This window comes from Grampus griseus (assembly GCF_964374135.1).
Source record: "Grampus griseus genome assembly, chromosome: 11".
In the NCBI taxonomy this organism is placed as follows: domain Eukaryota; kingdom Metazoa; phylum Chordata; class Mammalia; order Artiodactyla; family Delphinidae; genus Grampus; species Grampus griseus.
In genome coordinates, this window is record NC_139005.1 from 61,118,119 (window position 1) to 61,142,073 (window position 23,955).

Genomic DNA, 23,955 nt, shown 5'->3' on the forward strand with positions numbered 1-23,955 from the left:
ACATGAGCTTGGTAGATTACAGCACACATACTTCAAGGAATCCTTGCCATACTGTGTAGCTAGTTCTGAAAAAAGAAAAAAAGGATCCAGTGACCAAGTTCTATAGTCTTTTCAATGAAATACTACCAAAGTTTTCTGAATCAACAAGTTACCTTTTAAATACCAAGAATCATAAACTGTTTTTTTGTTGGAAATATTTTACTAAACTAAGTTTCCTCCTTTTATAAACTTACTGACCACTATTTTAATGATGATACCTTATGGGCTGTGCAACTATGGGAAGTTATTCAATCTCTTCCAGTCTTAGTTGCTCATTTATAAAATAAGGATATTCCTACCAAGTCATAGGGTTGCTTTGAGGGGTAAATGAGGTAGTGTGCATGATGTGTTTAACACAGTACTTGGTATACTGTGTTTCAGGTTTGTGACTATCCTCTAGATTGCAAGTGTTGACAAAAATATGACCTTTAGATAAATGGAACATTAACATATGAGAACACTTTCGACTTGCTTTGAAAACTATAAAATACTGCAGATATAAGGAATAATAACAATAATGATAAGTTACTATGACTCTATCAGATATTTTGATTTGGAAAGTTTTTTTTTTTTTAAATGTCCAAGGAAATATATTTTTTACAGCAAGAGGTAGATGATTTAGCAAACCTACAGCTAAGCAGACTGATGGCTGGAGAATCAAGTCAAGATCTCAGCTCAGAAACCCCTTATCCTTGTAATAGCATTCCTTTTATCCCACTAGAAATATTATTCATGCTGGCAATTCCTTTCATTGAGATGGACAGTTAAAAATTTATTTAAAAATGCTAAAAGGAAGATGGGATGATCTGATTAACTGATTTCTCCAATTCACTCATTTACAGGATGCCTGAGAAACAGGAACTGCCTTTATTTTTAAAATGGTGGGGGTTGGGGGGAAGAAGGATACCGTAAATTCAGTGACCAAAATGACAGTACTGATACTTTCTGCATCAAATTCATAAAAGTATAAGGTTAAAATTATTTAATGGTCTCAGTTATGCAGATCGATCATAGAAGGAATAACAAGATTTTGCTTCCCAAAGTTACTTAGGTAAGAACAAAATCTTCAGAATTCCATGAGAATAAGGTTTGATGATAAATGTATAAATTTTAGGATTGTTCTGAAAAACAAAAGAGTGGAATATATGTTAAAATATATAAGGACAAACTAGTGACTATGTATCTCTTAAGCTAACAGAATAAACCAAGATTAAATCTAAGGTAAGATAGAATCAATAAGATTCAGCTCTTGGAAAATAACAGAATGAGTACAATTTTACTTATACCAAATAGTTACCATGTCAAGAAGCCTATTCATTCACTGTAGTTCTTTATTCAAAGTAAGAAAAACGAATTCTCAAACACCTATTAGTAATCAAGTACTTCATGAGGCACTTACAGCATCACAATCTGAGAGTTAGATCTTACCTCTTTTGTACAGATAAGAAAATTGAAGCCACTTTGAATTCTAGCTCTACCATTTTGACCCTTGAGAGTTATTTAACTTCTCTAAGCTTCGGTTTGTTCACTAATAAAATGGGGCCAATAATACCTGTCTTCTAGTATCCTTAAGAGAGTTAAAAAGACACTTAGCAAGCTCTTAGTACAAAGTAGCTATTAATGTCATTATAATTAGCATCTAAGAAGTCACAGGTATTATATGACAGTCAAGATTCAAACTCACTTTTTTGACCCTAAAGCAGTGAATGCTTGCTGTGCAGTAGAACTTTCTGAATAACAGAAATATTCTATATCTGAGTAGTCCAATATGGTAGCCACTAGCTATATGTGGCTAGTGAGCCATTGAGATGTGGCTAGTGTAAATGAGGAACCAAATTTCTAATTTTATTTAATTTTAATTAATTTTAATTTAAGGTTCATACACAACTAGGTGCTATTGTACTCAAGGTGCAGCCTGTGTTTCCTTTTATTTATTGATGCACAGTGATTCATTAAGGTATGTAAACTTGCTTTTCAGGCTCCCTGCCCTCCCTACCCCTCCTGCCCCTCCCTCATCCTCCCATTCAGAGACTACACGTAGATGGCTGTGGTAGGTAGATCTGGAGTTTAGGGTTCTGAGTAGGAATACCACTATTCTATACATTCACCAATTCTGGTACTAACTGCTTGAAAATAGGTTTTGAAAATTCCATAAATTTCGTTGTATTTCTAACCATGGCAGAACCAAGATAAATCATCTCCTCATTATGCATCTCATATAAAACAATAAAGGTATTTCTCATGCATATGTTATATACATACAAAGTCCTACTAAATTTTCACCTTATGTATTTATATACATATAAGTACAGGATGGACCTTTATGTAATGAATACTTGAAAAGTTAAGTGTGAATAAAATCTGTGTAAAGCATATCACGGAATATGATAAAAAATATATCATGGAATCCTCTCAATCACTCACAAGAACAGGAACAAAATATGTAGGGTTTTACAAGCCAAGCCTACTGCTGAGAATAGCAGAGAATTTACTAGCTTAAGAAATAGATTTTCGGACTTCCCTGGTGGCACAGTGGTTAAGAATCTGCCTGCCAGTACAGGGGACACGGGTTCGAGCCCTGGTCTGGGAAGATCCCACATGTCGCAGAGCAACTAAGCCCGTGTGCCACAACTACTGAGCCTGCGCTCTAGAGCCTGCGAGCCACAACTACTGAGCCCACGAGCCACAACTACTGAAGCCCACGTGCCTAGATCCTGTGCTCTGCAACAAGAGAAGCCACCCCAAGGAGAAGCCCACGCACCGCAACGAAGAGCAGCCCCCGCTCACTGCAACTAGAGAAAGCCTGCGTGCAGCAACAAAGACCCAATGCAGCCATAAATAAATAAATATTTTTTTTTTAAAAAAAGATATAGATTTTCTTACAGTCATTGAAGTTTGATTCCACAAACATAAAAGCTTCTCCTGCTACTAAACCTGACCAGAAATAGTAACAGTCAAAAGTCAAATCCATTGACGAATTATAGAAAATCTAGTGAATTACAAACCCATAGGAAAGTCAATGCAACATACAATACTTTTCAAATTTGAATAGTACTCTTAAAGAAAAAATTCTCAACAGACTTAAGAATATGTACAAGTATCTCATTTGAAAATTACTAATTTAGGGAACTATGTCTTATTCTAAGAAAGTGCCTTTCAATTGCACACTATTATAGCAAGAGATGTTTGGCCTTTAACTGGTAAAATGTACGTGTTTTGATTGTCATTTGAATGAGCCCAAAACACTTAGAAATTAAAAAACAAAACAAAACAAAAAAACCCAATGAACCCTGACTATCTCTATTCTCTACATGGAACCCTCAGACTTCAGTCTGAGATATACTGCTATAGCAGACATACCAGAACAATATCACTCAGGAGAGAACCCTGGTTACCAATAGGCTATATTTCCAAGTAACCAACAGAACCTAAATCAGCCCCAGGGGAACTTTCCTTTTTTCATATATACTACCTGGTTTAGATATACCAACATAAAAACATCCCACAAAAATCTGATAGGATTTCAGTGTTAGTTCACTCGTCTTAAATATTAGAAAAATGTTGTGATCATATATTTGAGGACAACAATATGCTTACCTTGCTCTTTGACATAGAAAGGGAAGATTCATCTTTGTTTTGAGAAATGTCTTCCTTTCCTCTTTCAAACCCTTTAAAAACATAGTCATTATTTCAGTATCACCACATTTGAACACATATAGGCATTAAAAAGCAAATGCACATAAGTTATTCAATTTCAAATATACACTATACAATATTTGATATACATCAGTGCAAGAAGCCTAGACTCAACATACAGTTTTAAACTATTATAGTTTAAAGACTACTAAGGGATCATGTCACTAATAGTAATTCTTTAGAATAAATCAAGACTTACAGAGGCACTGGTGTCTTTCCCTGAACCCATCAACATAAGCTAAATATCTCTTTTCTCTGCTCATTCACTTGGCATGAATTCAGGACTCATGGAATTTTTATTTCAGTTAGCTGTTTTCTAACAAAGAACCAACCCAACATACTTTTCACACCTCTTGCCAAACTGGAAAACAACTCCAGAATGGGTGATAAAAGAATACTAAGGAAATAAATCTGCATTGAAGGACAGACTTTAAAAAAAATCTAATAATGTGTTTATTGTGAGAATTAAATGAGCATGCATAGAAAGCAATTAGCATAGTAGTTGCAGACAGTATGTATTCAATTAACATTGACCCTTAATATTATCATTGTCACTGACTATTGTTATATAAATTCTAAAAGGATAAATCTAAAACATGAGTGCATTGGGATATATGCACACATCTTTCCTACCATGTAACACATTAATATAGCACTATCAAAAGCAATTAACAAGTTAATGTTGTAAGGGTACAATTAGAGAAACGTTAATGCTGAGATTTGTGTGGCAGGCATAAGAGGGGCAGTACTCATTTTAATGAAGTTCTTTCTACTTTTGAGGACAAGTAATATTAACTCTTCCCTACAACTATTTGTTCTGAGTCCAATAAAAGCCTATATAAAAATATAATCATTCATAAAGCAGCATTTATAAAGTTATCAGTATCAGTGCCTGAAGCATTTAAAAATCATTTCTAGCATATCAATGAGACCATTTATTCTGTATTTGATTTATATTAGCTAAAACAAATCCATTCCATTTTCTTAATTCAGAGATTTTGCTGATTTTTTTTTTTTTTTTTGTAATATGAAGAAGGAATCTTTTTCTTTTTTTTTTTCCATCTCTGGTAAGCAGAAAGATCAGGCAATCCTAAAACCAAGGAGGGAAAAAAAGAAACCTGTTTCATAAATCTAACATGGAATTTTAAAGGAAAACTTACCAGGATTTGAAACTTTAGCGTAAAGCAAACCAAACTTACATAATTCAGTTTAAAAATTCTAAAATATTTATTCAGAGTAATAAACATTTTGTAATAAGTAATTCTTAATTCTAATGAATTAACACAAATTATTTCAATGATCTTGTAAATAGATGTACAAGAGAACAAAGACTTTCTAAAAGTATATATTATGAATGGAAAAAAGATGATGTTTTTCTTTATTCTCCTAAGAACTGAATTTTACTTAAATTTCTCTAGTTTGGTTTTGGTTTCAGCTCAATCTAGGTCAATCCATTTATTAGACTAAGAAAAATGCCCACTTCACTGTGTATACATTCACATATTATTTTAAAAACAGAACAGTAAATTAAAACAAAGTGGAAGTTACAAATCTGAACAGACTTTTTTTGAACATGCAAATATGTCTTGCAGAAAGTTTCAAATGTTGGAAAAGGACACATACGAAAGCAAGATGAAACTAAACAAGAAAAACAAAAAAAAGGGCACTCATAAACATAGGTTGTATATTATGTCAGACCAATAAATGAATCCCATTTTAAAAGATTTTCTATACCTCAAACTAGCAAATCAAATCATTATTTTAAAAGCTGGCCCTGATGACTTCCAAGTTATTTAAAATTACAGCGGATAAAGCAAAAGGCTAAGTCTGGTCCAATACTTTGAGTTTCAGCTAAGTGCAAATAAGCAGATGAGTAGCTTAAAGTGCAATGACCACATAAAAGTGTTCAAAAGCCTTAAACAGAAAATATTGCCATACTGTACACTAAGTTTTCAAGGGTAATTCCAAGGTAGGCAAAGCAAAAAGCAACACATGAAGGACTCTTTCTTTAGACTGGATAAAGGTGGCTTCCTAGAAACATGAAAAATAATCATCTTAAAATGTCAGCGAAAGTATTATATTTGTTAGAAGCCAAAAAGGGCTCAGCCAAAATAATTCTTAGACTTTTGTTTTCCATGTATAGGGATTTTAAATTACTTAAAAATTACTCCTTTATTTCCTAAAAATGTGATATTATAGATAAAATCCTGAAGCCTACAATACATTATTGACCATTGTCAATAATGCAGAACAGTTTCAGATCATGACTTTTTACCAAGTTTGCTTATTAGCGATATTAGGTATTAAATTCTCTTCCTACTATCCTCCTCACCGCTACCATGAGATAGAAACCTACATCCCCACGCAAATGGCTAAGATCAAAAGGACTAAGACCATCCAAATCCAGGTTAGGTTAGAATACAGAGCAACCGGAACTTTATTCACTGCTGGTGGGACTACAAATAGCATAGTCACTTTGGAAAACTATTTGACAGTATCTCCTAAAGCTGAAAGTACGCATATTCTAAGACAGAGCACTTCTGATCCTAGCTATACCCAACAGAGATGAGTGTGTCCATGTTCGTTAAAAGACAGGTACAAAAATGTTCACAGCAGTTTTATTCATAATAGCAAAATCTGGAGCCAACTCAAATGACTATTAATAGTAGAATAAATGAATACATTATATTCACACAATGAAATGATACACAGCAATGAAAAAGAACCAATTACCAATACACAAAACAACAAACAGAATAATGAGTAGAAAAAGCCACCTCTCCCCATCAAAAAAAAAAGCACATATCATATACCATATGATTCCATTTATAATAAAGATCAGGAACTAGCAAACCTAATCTATGGTGCTAGAGGCTGGAACAGTGGTTTATCTTTGTTGTAGGAGGAACTGACTGGGGTGGGCATGAGAGGGTCTTCTGGGTAACTGGGAAATGGTTACACATATCGATACATAACTAAAAATTCAAAAAGTTGTACACTTAACTATGTGTAAGTTATGCCTCAATAAAAAAATTTTTTTAATTCAGATATCCTTCCCTATTCTTCTAGTTTATTAGACCTCTCCTGCTATGACATCCTTTCTTACTTAATCTATATCCCTTTAACATATCCTGCTCTGGGCTAATTCTGATTCATTCATCAACAATGATGATAATTATGGGGATAATTAACATAATAATATTTATGAAAACAACAATAAAGCAACCAATATCCACTTGTAGGAACACTTGTGATTTTTTGTTATTGTTGTTTTTGTTTTTGCGGTACACAGGCCTCTCACTGTTGTGGCCTCTCCTGTTGCGGAGCACCGGCTCCAGACGCCGCAAGCTCAGTGGCCATGGCTCACGGGCCCAGCCGCTCCGTGGCATGTGGGATCCTCCCGGACCGGGGCCGAACCCGTGTCCCCTGCATCGGCAGGCGGACTCTCAGCCACTGTGCCACCAGGGAAGCCCAACACTTGTGACTACGGCTTGTCTTTTAATTCTATGCACGGTCTCCTTGATGAATAGCTCTTGATTTACTACTTCCAATCTTTAAAACAATGTCCCCCGCTAAATATTAGGAATATTCTATATAACTGAAAAAATTGAGGCTCACAGGAATTAAGTAACTTGACAAATGTCAATAAGTGAAAGTATCAGAGCTAATTCAAACTTAGGTCTAACTTTTAAAATTCATGCTGTTTCTAGAATGCCAGGGTGTGTCTCAAGATCCAAGGCCAACGTCTTCTGGGAGCCTTGCTTAGATTGTGTAGGCATAGAGTTAGCTGTCTCCTCTGAGACACAGCACTTGGTACATTTGTACTACCATATTTACCACAATGTACTTCAATTATTTGTTTTCATGTTCATGTCACATACTTGACTGTGAGTTCCTTAAAAGAAGGGTTTAATTCTTATTCATCCTTTCAAATACAAAGTTTGATAAACTGATCCAAAAATTAATAAAAATGGACTCTACTTTTACTTGTAGTGGCTTTTAAAAATAGGTGAAATATAGCACACCTTCAGAAAAATGCATAAAATGTAAAGGCATAATTTAATGTATACAGTGATTATTTGCATAACCGCCACCCAAATCAAGAAATACAGAATTGTCAACATCCCATAAGAACTACTCCCCACCTGCCCCATGCCATGCTTGATCACAATCTATCTATTCTTTCCCTCAAAGGTAACTACCTTGACTTTTGCAATTATTATTTACCAGCATGTCACAGCAGGTATTTCATTCATTGTCATTGCTGATTAGAATCCTACTGCATGACTATATCACTATTTATCCATCCATTGTTTGGGCTGTTTCTAGTTTGTCCCTCTTACAAACACTGGTGATACGAATATTCTTGGAAATGTATCCTAGTAGACATATATATCCATGAATATCTCTAGGGTTTAAACCTAGAAGCAGAACTCCTAGGTCAGAGTATATGTGGGTCTTCAACTTTTAAGAATACCATATTGTTTATCAATTTGCTTATTTTTCCACTAGCACTGTGTGTGAGTTCTCCTTTCTCCATATCCATGGTAACACATCAATATTGACAGATTTTTAATATCTTTGCCAATCTGTTGGGTGTGTGTATCAATGGTAAATCAATGAGATTTTAGTTTGTGTGTCCCTGATTACTAATGATATTGAGCACTATCTCATGTTAATTACCATTTTAATTTTCTCTTTGTGAAGAGCCCAGATCTTTTGCACATTAAAAAAAAAACAACTCATTGTCTATCTACATTAAAAAAACCTCATTGTCTACCTTTTCCTTAATTTATATAGGAATTCTTAATGTTTTCCAATTATTGGTTCTTTGCCAGTTATATTTATTACAAATATCTCCCCATTCTACGGCTTGTCTTTTAATTCTATGCACGGTCTCCTTGATGAATAGCTCTTGATTTTAAGGTTGTCAAATTTAGCAATTTCATTCTTTTAACGGTTAGTGCTTTTTGGTCTTAAGAAAGTCTCCCCCAAATCTGTGGTCATGAAGATATTTTCCAATAATGTAGTAGTAAACAGAGTTTACTTTCTCTTACTAATTCAATGGACTATGATTCCTGAATAAATTAGCACTCTGCCCCTAATTCTAATTTGTTAACAGAATACAAGTGTTATCAGCATTGATAAGGTATAAGCTTTTTATATACTTCAGTAAAATTTGGTTCATTAATGTTTAGATATAATACAGCAAGTTTTATGCTGCTTTAATCTTGTTAAAATGAGATTATATACACATATCTACAAATGCAGATTGAATAAGTATTTACAAAATATAGAATTGCTACATAAACTATACTGAATACAGCCAAGAATCAAGAAATTGTGTAAGAAAAAAATCTCCGAGAAGTCAAAACATACTAAACAGATCTATCTATGTACTAAAGCTTACACAGAGTGTCTATAAACATCTTTGTTCAAAGTTTATTTATTCCAATTTCTAGGTACATGGACAAAGGGTACCATTTCTATTTTATAACTCATCATAAAGAAAAAGGTCATACCAATATTATTCCTTAAGGTAGAAGTAACAAAAAAAAAAAGGGGGGGGTAGATTTTCCTAAGGAAAACTAAAATGATAAAAGGGTTGTGGTCAAAGTGGTAATACAAAGTTATCTTTAAATATCACTAATGTAGAACCTCTCTTTCTCTAATGATGTCAGATAAATCAATAAAATGTCCCAGAAAAAATTATATTTTTTACTTTTAACTTAAAAGAAATACATAAAAAGCCACTGCTTTGAAGTACCTAATTCTACTTCTTAGCTGATAAAATAAAACATATTTTAAAAAGCTTTTTATCACGGCTGGTTGTAATAAAACTGCTGGTTGTATTAAGAGGAATATGGAAGCATCCCTATGAATATGATTTTCTCTATTTCAAGAATTAGAAAACAAAGCCAACCATTTACTTTTCCATTCAAACAAATCTATCTAGAATGACCTTCAATATTTTCTTTGAGAATAGAAACTGACAATTCTGTCTTCAATTACCTAGTGAAGTAAAAACCAAATTTCTAAACAGGGAAGTTTTCTATTGTTTAGTAAGGTAACCTGATTATTCTTTATATTAAGTAGACTCATGGCATGAAGGTCAGCAAACATGTGCTAGCAAGCTTGCTGGCTTAAAAAAAGAAAATCGAGAAGACAAAGACAAATACAGAAATGGAACTAAGTCACACTGTAAAAGCAAATAAGTACAGTATTTAACAACATTAAAAACATTTCTGTGTGTTGCATTTTCAGAGCCACTTGTGAACACAGACAAATAGTAAAATTTACACCATTTTGAGAACATTAAGAAAGAAGCATGATAGTAATCATGCTACACTAAGAAGACTAAATTACGGACTATGAATGTTGTTTAAAGCTTATGCTACTTAGGCAACAGTTCAGGACTATGGTTTCCAATTCTTTTCGGAAACCCTGTTAGAAAAGAAAATGAAATCAGTGAATTTACAATAATTTACTTAATTGCCCAAGTAACACTTTCTACAAGTTGTTTCATCATCTCAAAAGAATGCATATACTGCCTAGCGGCATGAATATTCACAAAAGCTAAGAATAAAGGTTAGTGTGAAAAATGAAAATATAATTCGAATTTCACAAAATGTGTGTCAGAAAAATATATAAACAATTAGGGCACAGTGGTTGCGAGTCCGCCTGCCGATGCAGGAGACGCGGGTTTGTGCCCAGGTCCGGGAAGATCCCACGTGCTGAGGAGCGGCTGGGCTCATGAGCCATGGCCGCTGGGCATGCGCATCCGGAGCCTGTGCTCCGCAATGGGAGAGGCCACAGCGGTGAGAGGCCCGCGTACCGCAAAACAACAACAACAACAACAAAACAATTAAAACAAGCACCAGTTTCAGTCAATACTTCTTTACCATGAGTATTAAAAGAATATTTTTATTTTAAAAGAAAAATACAACCTTAAAAGAGTAGATATGATTATGTAGCAGCTTAATATTTTGAAAACAAAACAATTTATATTTTAAAATCTATAACCAAATATTTGCTACAATAAATCTTTTTCAAGCAATAAAAGATCAGCTTACATCTACATCTCATTGACTAAGTGTTTAATGTCCGAATCATAGCTGTCAATGCCTAATTTCATTTAATAAATGCTATCAGAAAAATAACATTTTTTAAGCAAAAACTTATGACACCCAAACACATCTAACAACACAAAGTAAGGCATTTCCAAAATTATATTTAGGTAGAAAACTTCACGTTAGTCAGAACTTAAGCTATTAAAGTTTAAACTAAACATCAATTTTCACATAGTTACTATTTTGCTTGAAATAGTCTAACAAGTATCAATATTAAATACGTGGGTTTCATTTGCAATTGGTTTATCTATAGAATTTTATCTGAAGTCTAGAAAGGGCTTTATTTTTATCAAAGGTTTATAATATTTATTTCAATAATTAAAGCAAAAATTTATGCTATCAGCACTCAAGATTCATACTTCACTGAATCATTAGTTTTCAAGTTCAAGCTTAAAGAGACTGTAAAAGAAAATATGGAAAAGCCAAGCCATATAGCAGCAGTTACTAAAATCTAACCTTTCACTATAGAATTGTTTTGTTTAAACAAAAGCAGTTTTAAGATGTTAAAACATCTAGTTTATTTTAATAAAAAATCTATAAGAAATTAAGAAAAGAATGCAAGATTAAACAAACAAACCTGGCAACGAAGGAGAAAGTTCATTGTATCCTCCAAATGAAGCATTCCGGACCAGCTTTCGGCCATCAATTCGTGGAGGAAATAAAACAGGCGAAACCACAGTACAGGAAGAAAATCTACGTTGCTGTGAGCTCTCTTCCTTCATGGCTTAGAAAGTCTATTTAATGTATATGCTCACCCAGAAGCCTACTTAGACGAATATGGCAATGACAGGCTTTTCTCTCACATCCAAATATAGCAAAACCCACCAGCACAAACAAAGGACACACACATTTAACAGCAAAGGAGAAGGACCAGAGACTGTCAAATCAGCAATAAACAGAGAAAGAGACTGACAGAAAAGGCACTAAGTCATGCTGCTGGGGTTTTTTTAAAAAATGAACTGATAAACAAGAAAGGCTATTCCACCGTTTCACCTTTTTATCAAACCAGTAATGCCCTGGGTTGAGTTGCTGCTTTAGGAAAACAAAGCAAGATCAATACTTAGAGATTCAGGCTGAAGTAATAAGATCAGTTTCTCTTTTCCCAAAAAACGCAATCCTCTTCTCATATCCATTACATTTTTATAGTATCGGCCACACTTCCCACCTCTTCCAATTCCTTCCTTTCCAGTTTTTGCTTACTTTAAAAATGGATATACACATAACACTGTTTATCCTTCCTGAAGCTTCTAGATTTATATCTAATCTACTGCTTGCTTCAGCCATGATTAAGAATTCATAAGGAAAGATATTCTTTCACGCTCGGTTCTGATGGATTCCAGCGGCTAAAGCAGAGGACAAACATTTAAGTTTTACCTCTAGTAGGGATATATGCATCATTAAGACAGTGTTAACGCAAACCAATCAACAGAAAAGATTAAAAGGACACCATTAATAATGCTGCATGCCCCAATATATGTTTCTTTGAAACAGTTGCTGTAGTTCCTCTTCATTACATTTAAACTTTTCAAAATATATAATCTACCAACAAGTATTTTCCACTTAAAACTCTCTTATTAAAAAAAATGTAACTTTATTATCACAGTAACAGATGGAAATATCTTTCTTTTCTAGGTTAAAACTAAGTGACTGGTATGATCCCACATCATTAAATCTAACAGGAAAGACCCATAGCCAAAATGATACACTATGTCGTCTCTTTATTCCTAATCTTTAAAACTCCAGAGAATTCTTTCCTACTTATATTAAAATCCATTTGCCTCACTCTACACCTTAACTAAAATTAAAAACTCTAAGTCAATTACTTTCTCTATATACTCTAGACTGCTTTTTCTGATCACAGTTCTTTCAACCTGGAAATACACCTCCTTAGTTAGACAACAACAACTCAATTACAACTGATTTAGTGGTTCATTTTATAGACCTTAGTATAAGATCTGTTTCCTTCCTTATTACTATGCATACACTTTAAGGCTGGTTCTCCACTCATATACAACAGCATCCCATATAGTCTCAGACTGTTTCTCTTCACAAGAAAGGACACTTAAAAATAAACAAACAATATATACATAACATATTATTTCTTTGACAAAGGTATTTCAAAATCAATTAGTAGTAAAAACAGTTTATGGTTGATACCTACAACTATAACATTGTATGTTTGTTTTTTGGGTTTTTTTTTTTCTCTTTTCTCCATGCCATGAAACATAGATTACCATTTAATACAGGCAAAAGAAAAATAATTATAATTAATTCATGCAATGGTACTTGGCTCTCAAGACATGAAGAATATAACATCAAAAAAGGCATTTATAGTATAATGGTTAAACAGGATTTTAAATTAAAACTGCCTGGGTCCAAATCCTAGCTCTATCCTAGCTGGATGCATTTGAGCAATTGACTTAATTTCTCTGGGTCTCTGTTTCCTCATCTATAAAATGCTAATAATATTCCCTATATTACAGGATTGTTATAAGGATCAAATTGGATAATATACATGTAAAATCAAGAACGGTTCCAGGTTAAAAAAGATACTGACCTAATGTATTCCCTCCTAAAACTTGACAAAAATGACAGGAAACAAGTATTTTTTAAAAAATATAAGCAGGTATGGGTATGTATCCCACAAGCATGTATCCAGGAGAAGATACATCAACAACATAAGTTTGACAGTGGAGAGAATGAAAGGAACTTGTAGTCACTGTCCTGCAGATTCAGGAAAGCTTAACCACAAACCAGCAGTGGTAAAAACTGAGAACTAATCCTACTCATGGCGAAGAATCCTTGTGCATATAATTTACAGCACCAAGATCAGGAATCAGACAAGTTACTGACATCAACAATACTGAAATCAAGACAAAAATACAGGCAAGGCCTTCAAAATTAGAAGGAAATGACTTCCAATTTAGTATTCCATACCCAGTCAAATTATCAATTACATATTAGGATAAAATAAAGATATTTTTAGATATGCAAGGTCTTAAAAATTTACTTTCCATGGATGTTTTTAAAGAATTTACTAGAGTAGCCATTCTCACCTGGGGTTCTACAACAGAAATAGGCCTAATGCGCTAAAACATCCACTCTTCAGAATGAATTAACTTTTTTCTCCCATGCATCTATAATGGCTCTAATCATGTACCATATACTTGGGAGAATAGAGAAAATATTCACCTATATTATTTTCCACAGGTCTTCCTTACTTCCCTCTAAGGAACTTCCTTGAGAAAGGCTATACAAAAATATATGCTCTAGGGTTTTCCTGGTGGCGTAGTGGTTAAGAATCCGCCTGCCAATGCAGGATACACGGGTTCGAGCCCTGGTCCAGGAAGATCCCACATGCTGCAGAGCAACTAAGCCCATGTGCCACAACTACTGAGCCTGTGCTCTAGGGCCCGAGAGCCACAACTGCTGAAGCCCATGCTCCTAGAGCCCGTGCTCCGCAACAAGAGAAGCCACCGCAATGAGAAGCCCGCGCACTGCAATGAAGAGTAGCCCCTGCTTGCCGCAACTAGAGAAAGCCCGTGCAGCAATAAAGACCCAACGCAGCCAAAAATAAAGTAAATAAATTTGTGCCCCGGTCTGGGAAGATCCCACATGCCACGGAGAGGCTGGGCCTGTGAGCCATGGCTGCTGAGCCTGCGCGTCCGGAGCCTGTGCTCCGCCAACGGGAGAGGCCACAACAGTGAGAGGCCCGCGTACTGCAAAAAAAAATATATATATAATATATATATATATATATATATATATATACTCTACCAAAAAGTGATGGCAAATTAAGAATGCATGGAATACAGGAAACAGGATACTGAACTTAAAAAACTGTCATCACAAAACATCTCCTACTATCTCTTTTTGACCCAAAAGACAAATTCTGTGGGTGAGCTTTGCCCAAATTCTTTTCTGACCTTGGCTTGTCTTGACAGTATGCTGATGAAGCTTTTTCTCTTTCTCTCAGCCCCTGATGTCTGGATAAACTGAGGATACTCCAAATATGTTGAACTGTTTTTTCTTAAAGACTTTATTTTTTAAAGCAGTTTTAGATTCACAGCAACATTAAGAGGAAGGTACAGATATTGCCCATATACCCCCTGCCTCCACACGTGCATGGCCTCTGCCATTATAAATTTCCCACACCAGAGTAGAACATTTGTTACAACTGATGAATCTGTATTAACACATCATCATCACCCAAAGTCCACAGCGTACTTTAGGACAGAATACCCAACCTTTCTGGCACCAGGGACCGGTTTTGCAGAAGACAATTTTTCCACAGACCGGGGCGGGGGGCGGGGGGATGGCTCAGGCGGTAACGCGAGCAAGGGGGAGCGGCAGATGTGGCTTTGCTCGCTCGCCTGCCGCTCACCTCCTGCTCTGCGGCCCGGTTCCTAACAGGTTCCTAACAGTGAAAATGGAGTATTTTCATTGCCCTAAAAATCTTCTGTGCTTCAACTATTCATTCCTCCCTCCTCTCTAACTCCTGGAAACCACTAATCTTTACTGTGTCCATAATTCTGCCTCTACCATAATGTCAGGTAACTGGTATCATCCAGTCTGAAGCCTTTTCAGGTCGGCTTCCTTCACTTAGCAATACGCATTTCAGGTTCCTCTATGGCTTGATATCTCATTTCTTTATTTTTTTTGTTAATTTATTTATTAATTTTTGGCTGTGTCAGGTCTTAGTTGCGCACGCAGGATCTTTCGTTGTAGCGTGTGGGCTCTTTGCTGCGGTGCGTGCAGGCTTCTCTCTAGTTGTGGCATGCGGGCTCCAGAGCGCGCGGGCTCAGCAGTTGTGGCACATGGGCTCTCCAGTTGTGGTGCGCAGGCTCAGTAGTTGCATTGCAAGAGCCCAGTTGCCCCACAGCATGTGGGATCTTAGTACCCCCACCAGGGATCAAACCCACATTCCCTGCATTGGAAGGTGGATTCTTAACCACTGGACCACCAGGGAAGTCCCGATATCTCATTTCTTTTTAGCTCTAAACAATATGCCACTGTCTGGATGCATCACAGTTTATTTATCCTTTCACCTACAGAAGGACAAAACTTGGTTGCTTCCAAGTGTTGGCAATTATAAAATAAAGTTGTTATAAACATCTTTGTGTAGGTTTTGTGAGGACATAAATTCTCAACCCCTTTGGATAAATATCAAGCAGTGTGACTGCTTGACCATATGGTAAGAATATGATTTAGTTTTGTAAGAAACCTCCAAACTGTCCTCTGAAATGATTGTACTGTTGTGCAGTTCCACCAACAATGAACGAGAGTTCCTGCTGTTCCACATCCTTGCCAGCATTTCACGATGTCAATGTTCCAGATTTTGGCCATCCTAATAGGTGTGCAGTGGTTATATCTTGTTGTTTTAATTTGTACTTCCCTGATGACATATGACATGGAACATCTTTTCATATGCTTACTTGCTATCTGTATATCTTCTCTGGTGAGGTGTCTGTTAAGGTCTTTGGCCCATTTTTTAATCGAGTTGTTTTCTTATTGTTAGAACTCTTTGTATATCATTGGATAAGTCCTTTCTAGGTGTGCCTTTTGCAAATATTTTCTCCCAGTCTTTGGCTTGTGAGCTCATTCTCTTGTCACTTTCTTTCACAAAGCAAAAGTTTTAAATTTAAATGTTCTATTTTCTACCTATTCTTGGTAGGACATGGTGAACTAAAAGGCAGAAAATACCTTTCATGACCATATTACTGTAAGGTATCTAGTACCTGAACTGCAAGCTATGATGAACCCTATGTATCCCAGGGCTCACTTGCCCAGTGCTTTCCAAAGAAGAGATTCCTGTTAAACTCTCAAAGAAATCAAAGCCAAACTATAACCCAGAGATTCTATTCAGCTTATCTTTTCCTGAGAATCGTTATGACTGACAAGGGCCTAATTTCCAAAACATACAAACAGCTCATAGAACTCAATAACAACAACAACAAAAACCCAATAAAAAAATAGGTAGAAGAGCAAAGAAGACATACAAATGGCCAATAGGCACATGAAAAGATGCTCAACATTGCTAATTACTAAAGAAATGCAAATCAAAACTACAATGAGGTATCACCTCACACTGGCCAGAATGGCCATCATTAAAAAGTCTACAAATAACAAATGCTGGAGAGGGTGTGGAGAAAAGAGAACCCTCCTACACTGTTGCTGAGAATGTAAATTGGTGCAGACACTATGGAAAACAGTATGGAGGTTCCTTAAAAAACTAAAAAGAGAATTGCCATATGATCCAGCAATCCCACTTGTAGGCATACATCCAGAGAAAACGCTAATTTGAAAAGATACACACACTCCTATGTTCATAGCAGCACAATTTACAATAGCCAAGACATGGAAGCAAGCTAAATGTCCATCGACAGATGAATGGATAAAGAAGATGTGTTATATATACACAATGGAACACTACTTAGCCATAAAAAAGAATGAAATAATGCCATTTGCAGCAACATGGATGGACCTAGAGATTATCATACTAAGTAAGTCAGACAAAGAAAGACAAAAATCATATGATATCACTTATAAGAATATGACACAAATGAACTTATTTACAAAAACAGAAATAGACTCACAGACATAGAAAACAAACTTATGGTTACCAAATGGGAAAGGGGGTGGGGAAGGGATAAATTAGGAGTTTGGGATTAGCAGATACAAACCTATATATATATGTATAGCTGAATCACTTTGCTGCACTATACCAAAACTAACACAGCATTGCAAATCAACTATACTTCAATAAAAAATCTTTAGGACTTCCCTGGTGGCACAGTGGTTAAGAATCCGCCTGCCAATGCAGGGGACATGGGTTCGATCCCTAGTCTGGGAAGATCCCACATGCCACAGAGCAATTAAGCCCGTGAGCAACAATTACTGAGCCCACGCACAGCAACTATTGAAGCCCACACGCCAAAACTACTGAGGCTGCATGCTGCAACTACTGAAGCCCGCGCACCCAGAGCCTGTGCTCCTCAACAAGAGAAGCCACCACAATGAGAAGCCCGTGCACCACAGCAAAGAGTAGCCCCCGCTCGCCACAACTAGAGAGAAAGCCATGCAGCAACGAAGGACCCAAACGCAGCCCAAAAAAAAAAAAAAAAAAATTAAATAAAAAAAATTTTTTTAAAGACCTGCAGCATAATCACATTTACTGTGCCTTGCTGGCTAGATTCAACTACTGTAAAACTTATAGCAAAGCTGAACATCCTTCAAACATATCTGGGTTAACATTTGAATTTATCATCTCTCTCATTTTACACTACATTATCTATGTATGAAAACAAGAAAAATTACAAAACAAGAATGTTGTAAGATCATCATAATAGTTTTGAAAGTCATGTGAAACACTTATATTAGAAATAGATTTTGACCTATGGATAAACTTACTTATTTTGAACATGCTTCTCAAAATTCAAGTTACCACTCATTGGTAAGTTGAAAATCAATTTAGTGACTCACAAATAGCATTTAAAAAAATGAAACAGAATAAGCCAAGATAGGAAATATTAGAGTGCATCATACTCTGATATTAAAAGGCGAGTTGTTTCATCAATCATTTAAGACTTTTTATATAACTACACATACACACATTATGTTTTGGGTAGTGACATAAAATGTATTTCTTACATGGATCACTGTCAAAATAGGAAAACACTGACATAAATGATATTATTCCTTTTGAAATTCCCTAACACTAAAAAGAACTAATATCTCCTTGCCACTAGAGACCAACTACATATATTATCTTTGGTCTAGGGACTCTTTCCATATTAAAATGGCAGACATTTGAGCAGAGGAAAAAACCACAAAAGGCCATAATAAGAAGATCTTTAGATGTTCCTGCTATATGCCCAAAGAAAATGCCCAGCTTCAACTACTTTCTATAGAGCCAAAAGATTAGGACTGGAGAAGGCACCTCACTGTAATAACAGAACTCCAATGAGTTCCCTGGACAAATTCCAGACCATCTTTATTTTAAAAACAGATGAAGCAAACATAGCTGATATTCTGGAATCATCTAATTTGGTAGTTGGAAAATCCATCTAAACTCTATAAAGTTCCATATGCACACTCATGATAAAATATATTGATTTAAATTATGATGAAAGTATTGTAAGAGCTATATACTTTATCTTGAATCCCAAGATAATAAACTTAGGCTTTAAGAGATTTTAAAATCCTTAAAGCAGCAAGAAGAGTTGGAAAAAGATCAAAATACTGAAAACAAAAATCAACCAATAAGAATTTAAGAAAGTATTATGTCCAAACATGAAGAGAACCACTGCCCTAAAAAATGAACTAAATATCTGAAGGTGGTACTATACAAATTCAGCAGTAAGTTTCCTTATAGAGCATGAAATTTAAAAAATAATATAGCTATTTACTATTATTTAAGCAGCACAGGGTTAGCAAAAAAGTCTATTAATAACCTTTCAAAGAACATATAAATTAAGATGGTTGATAATGACCTTTGCTTTAAAATATAAAACACAACAATAAAGTTCTCAGTCAATTTCCATCCTCCAATATGACAATTAATTTCTTAGCTGTAATTAGTAAAATTTCATTGATGATTATATGGCTTGAAAATTATACAAAGCAATCTTATTATCCCACATTACCTCAGAAAATAACTGTAGCTTCTCAGCGTTAATACGTTCTCAACTTAACAGCACATGTAAATGCACATACAAAATTAAAAGGATGGCTTAGTATAATTTTAGACTGGATAGCATTCTTGTCTATATATCCATATTCACAGCAATAAGTGTAAGACAGTACTTTCCTTTGGATGAAAAGTTCTTTGTAATTATATTTGTATATTAGATATTCATTCATTCAATAAAAATTTAATAAGCACCTGCTTTGTGTTAGGAATTATGTTAAGCACAAGAGAGTTATGAACATAACAGTCCCTAATTTCTGCTCTTACTGAGCTTTCAACATATGTGAGTACATGTTCATTAAAAGTTGATTGAAACTCGGAGAGTCTATTTCCACAAAGTAAATGTTAAATGAAGTGCTTAGGTTTCTTTCTAAGACTGTTCACAAGAATGTAACTGAAAATGTACTAAGAGTACCTATGAATGTAACCATCATAATACTACCTAATAATTATATAGTGATAAGCTTTCAAAAGTGTTTTCACATATGTTCTCAATAGATTCAAAGAACAACAATATGACATACAAAAGGAGTAGTATCCTGGTTTTGCAGGTAATCAAGCTCTGAGGCACATAGGCTCAAAGTCACACAGTAAACAAGCAATAGAGTCAAGATTAGAATCCAGCCGTGAGAGTAGTGTTTACTTTCCCCCGTCTCCTCTTTCTGCTTTCCCTAAGCCTGCCAACACAGATGCCAGCATCAAACCATTTTGTGGTAAGGCGAGACTCAAAGATGGGGGATAAAAAACATGATCCCAGCCTACAATAGGGTCTGCAGTGGGAAGGGGTAAAATGAGAAAAATCTTAATGATAGTGAAGAAGAAAGGGGAGCCTATAGGACAGAGACCACTCAACTAGATCATCTTTCACACATAGGGACAGTTTGTAAATCAGGGACTTAATTAAAAACTTTAAAAAAATCTGTTTCAAAAATTCTTCCACTAGAAAGCTGTGCAAGTATCATGTTAGAAAAAAGCTACTACACTCTTTCCTTCCATACAACTGAGTTCTCAAAACATAACAGATAAAGAAAATCCCACTCCCCACTGTACCCATTTAAATATGTTAGTATTCCACAAGTAACTAGTCTTCCAGCTCTTCTCTCCAAGCATGGGAACCAAGTTCTAAGACAATATTGCTTGTTTTAGGACGGCAAGAATGGATACTGATCTCTCCATTCCCTCTCTTAGCTGATGTTCAAATATTGGTGCTAATGCTCACATCTTTTTACTTACCCACCAGAGACTCAATCCAACTCTATGCAAGCTTTGGAGTTGGATATAAATTAAATAGGCTGGCACACTCCAGAAATTTCCTAATGATGAGCCTAACAAGGTCCTGAAGAAGCTATTTTGATTCCACAGTTGTAACCACGTATCTAACTAACTTCATGGTCCATTACTCTACCCCAAATACAAGGATTTCCTTATCTTTTTACCCTATACCCACAATCTCCTCACATAGGCAAATGACATAAACCTATGGTTCACAGAGTTTGAATTTGGGGACCAGTAAAAATTTCCCCCCAAAACGGTAGCACTGCTATCAGGGTTCTCATCTTGATAAGACATAATATTTTTTTAAACCTATAATTCACAGTCTTCATCAATTCACAAAGGGATATTAAATATCATACAGCAGGAAGACTATAATCTCATAATAAAGACGGTCCTTTACACTGAAGGAATTTCACTTAGTGAAAAATCGTAATAGTGTATTTATTTTTCTCATCTACTTACAGAACTAGGAAAGAACCACCAGCACTAGCCCACAGACTATACCATTAAAAAAAGAGAGATGCATTTATTCTAAGGACGTATACACAAGAGTGAATATAACATGTGTACATTTTAAACATTATTAATAAAAATGAAAACATAGGTAATGACCACTAACTTAAGAAAGAGAGCATTTCAAGTGTCTTTGATGGCTCCCATGTATGCTTGATTGTACACACCTCCCTTCTAATCAGAGTTAACCATTATCCCAAATTCTATTTTACTCCTTCTATTGTTCTATCATGTACCTATCGCTACACAATGCATTGATTCTCTTTTTTGGCTGTGTGGCGCGGCTTGCAGGATATTACTTCCCCAACCAGGGATCGAACGCATGCTCCCTGCAGTGAAGTGTGCAGTCTTAACCACTGGACTGCTAGGGAAGTCCCTTGATTCATTTTTTTTCTTTTTCTTTCTTTCTTTCTCTCTCTCTCTCTTTTTTTTTTTTTTTTTTGCTACACCATGCGGCATGCAGAACCTTAGTTCCCCAACCAGAACCTGTGCCCCCTACAGTGGGACCACTTAACTGCCAGGGAGGTCCCATGCATTCATTCATTTTACTTATTTTTAAACTGTACATAAATGTCATCATACTGCATGAACTTTGTTTTGTATACGCTTCCACACTGATGCCTGTAGCTTTAAATCACTCATTTCATTGTTGCATAGTATTCTACTGTATGAATATAACTGATATTTATTCATTCCACTGATGATAGACATTTGGGTTTTCCCCATTTCTTTTTTTTTCTATTACAGACAATTTGCTGGTACACATTTGTGAGAGTTTCACTAGGTCTAGGATACACTAAGGAGTATGCTCATCTTCAACTTTACTATGTAATATGCCAAACTATTCTCCAAAATCACCAACATAAGCATTCACTACTAGTAAATGAGAGTTGCTGTTGTTTCACGTCCCCACTGACACTTGCACTTGTTGGACTTTAAATCTCGTGGGTATAAAATGGAAATCCACTGTAGTATTAATTCACTTTTGCCAATGTCCTAATGTTAAACACCCTTTCACACTTACTGGCCTTTTGTGTTATCTCTTCTGTAAATAGCTATTCATGTCTTTTGTATATTTTTCTAGTGGGTTTTGGTCTTTTGGGTTGATACATAGGAGTATTTTATTTTTCCTAGATATTAATTCATTGTCAGTTATATGCATAGCAATTTGTTTCTTCACTATTTTTGTGGTATCTTTAGATAAACAGATATTCTTAACCTCAACAAGGTAGAATGGGTCAATCTTCAGTTTAGAGGTGTGTGTGTGTGTGTGTGTGTGTGTGTGTGTGTGTGTGTGTGTGTGTGTGTGTGTGTGTGTCTTGTTAAATCCTTCTTTACCTTAAGGATATAAAAATATTTTTCTATGTTTTGTAAAGTTTAATAGCTTTATCTTTCATATTTAATCTGGGATTGATTTTGTATTTAGTAGAAGAGATCTATTTTCATTTTTTCTCATACAGATAACTAATTTCCCCCAGTTTATTGAGTAATATGTCATAAACTGAGTTTCTATATATGCTTGAGTCTCTTTCTAAGTCTCTGTTGTGTTTCATTCATCTCATTGTCTCTATCAGCATGAATACCACCTATCTTATTTGCTAGAGCATTGTTAAGTACTAAGTAAGCCCTGATCCTTGTCTGGCTCTGCTTCTTCAGGAATGTCTTGACTCTTCTTTGCCCTTTGCTCTCCCTAGAGAGTTACAGACCACCTTATCAAGTACCATGAAAAAAATTCTGTTGAGATATGAATTCAAAACACATCGAACAAACAAAATCAATCTGAGAAGTGACATGCTAATAACATTGAATTTTCCTATCAGAAACATGGTATGTCTCTCCATTTATTGAGAATACATACTCTTAGTATACTTTTCTACTTAAAGGTATTTCACACCTCTTGTTAGATTTATTGCTATGTACCTTATTTTCTGTTATTTTAAGTGGTTATTTTTTAAATTGGCTCCCTTCTCTCAATAACTCTTACTAACTCCCTTACTTTACCGACAGGTCAGTCACACTCTAAAAATAAATTTTTAAAACACCATGTCCAGCATTCTGATGTTCTTACTAAGAAGGTTTTCTCTGAACATTTAGTTTGCCATGTTACTGGAAGTGAAAGTTCAGCTACATGTTTTCATGTTTCTTATGTTTCCCTACTTCTTGTCCCTAAACTTCGCAATCACAAATTAAACTCTTGAAGGCAGAAGCTAGGAATATCATTTTTTGTTTGTTCTTGCTCTCTAGTACAGAAGTAGGTACCAAGCAGGCTAAATAAAGGCTGGCTTGATAGAGAAGAACCTTGGAAAATCCTGTACTTCCCAGGTGGTATTTGTCCTTCTGTTACAAACATCCTTCCTCCACCTAGAAAAAGATGAGTTTGCTAAACTTTCAGTGTTTCATCCTTAAATAAAATTTAATATATGTTCAAAGTTACCACAAAGAAATGGAAACAGAAAAGTTTCTATGAAACTACTGTTTATCTTCTCTCAGAAATTATGCAAATATTACTTGGTAAATTAAACTGATATTATCTTGCTATATACTCATTAAAAATACAGAAAGCTTGCCTCCACATGCCTCAAATAAGGAAAAGGAAAACTGTAGCAGCTAACT

The 23,955-nt window shown here is 35.2% G+C and overlaps 1 protein-coding gene across 2 annotated transcripts in view; it reads right to left on the reverse strand.

The window, feature by feature from the left end:
* Positions 1-23,955, reverse strand: part of OSBPL8 (oxysterol binding protein like 8) — a 193,756-nt gene that overhangs the window by 57,679 nt on the left and 112,122 nt on the right. For both annotated transcript variants that reach the window (XM_082666886.1, XM_082666885.1), the window contains exon 4: positions 3,637-3,707. In XM_082666886.1, the coding sequence (XP_082523012.1) occupies positions 3,637-3,707 (71 nt within the window). The remainder of the gene's footprint in view (positions 1-3,636; positions 3,708-23,955) is intronic.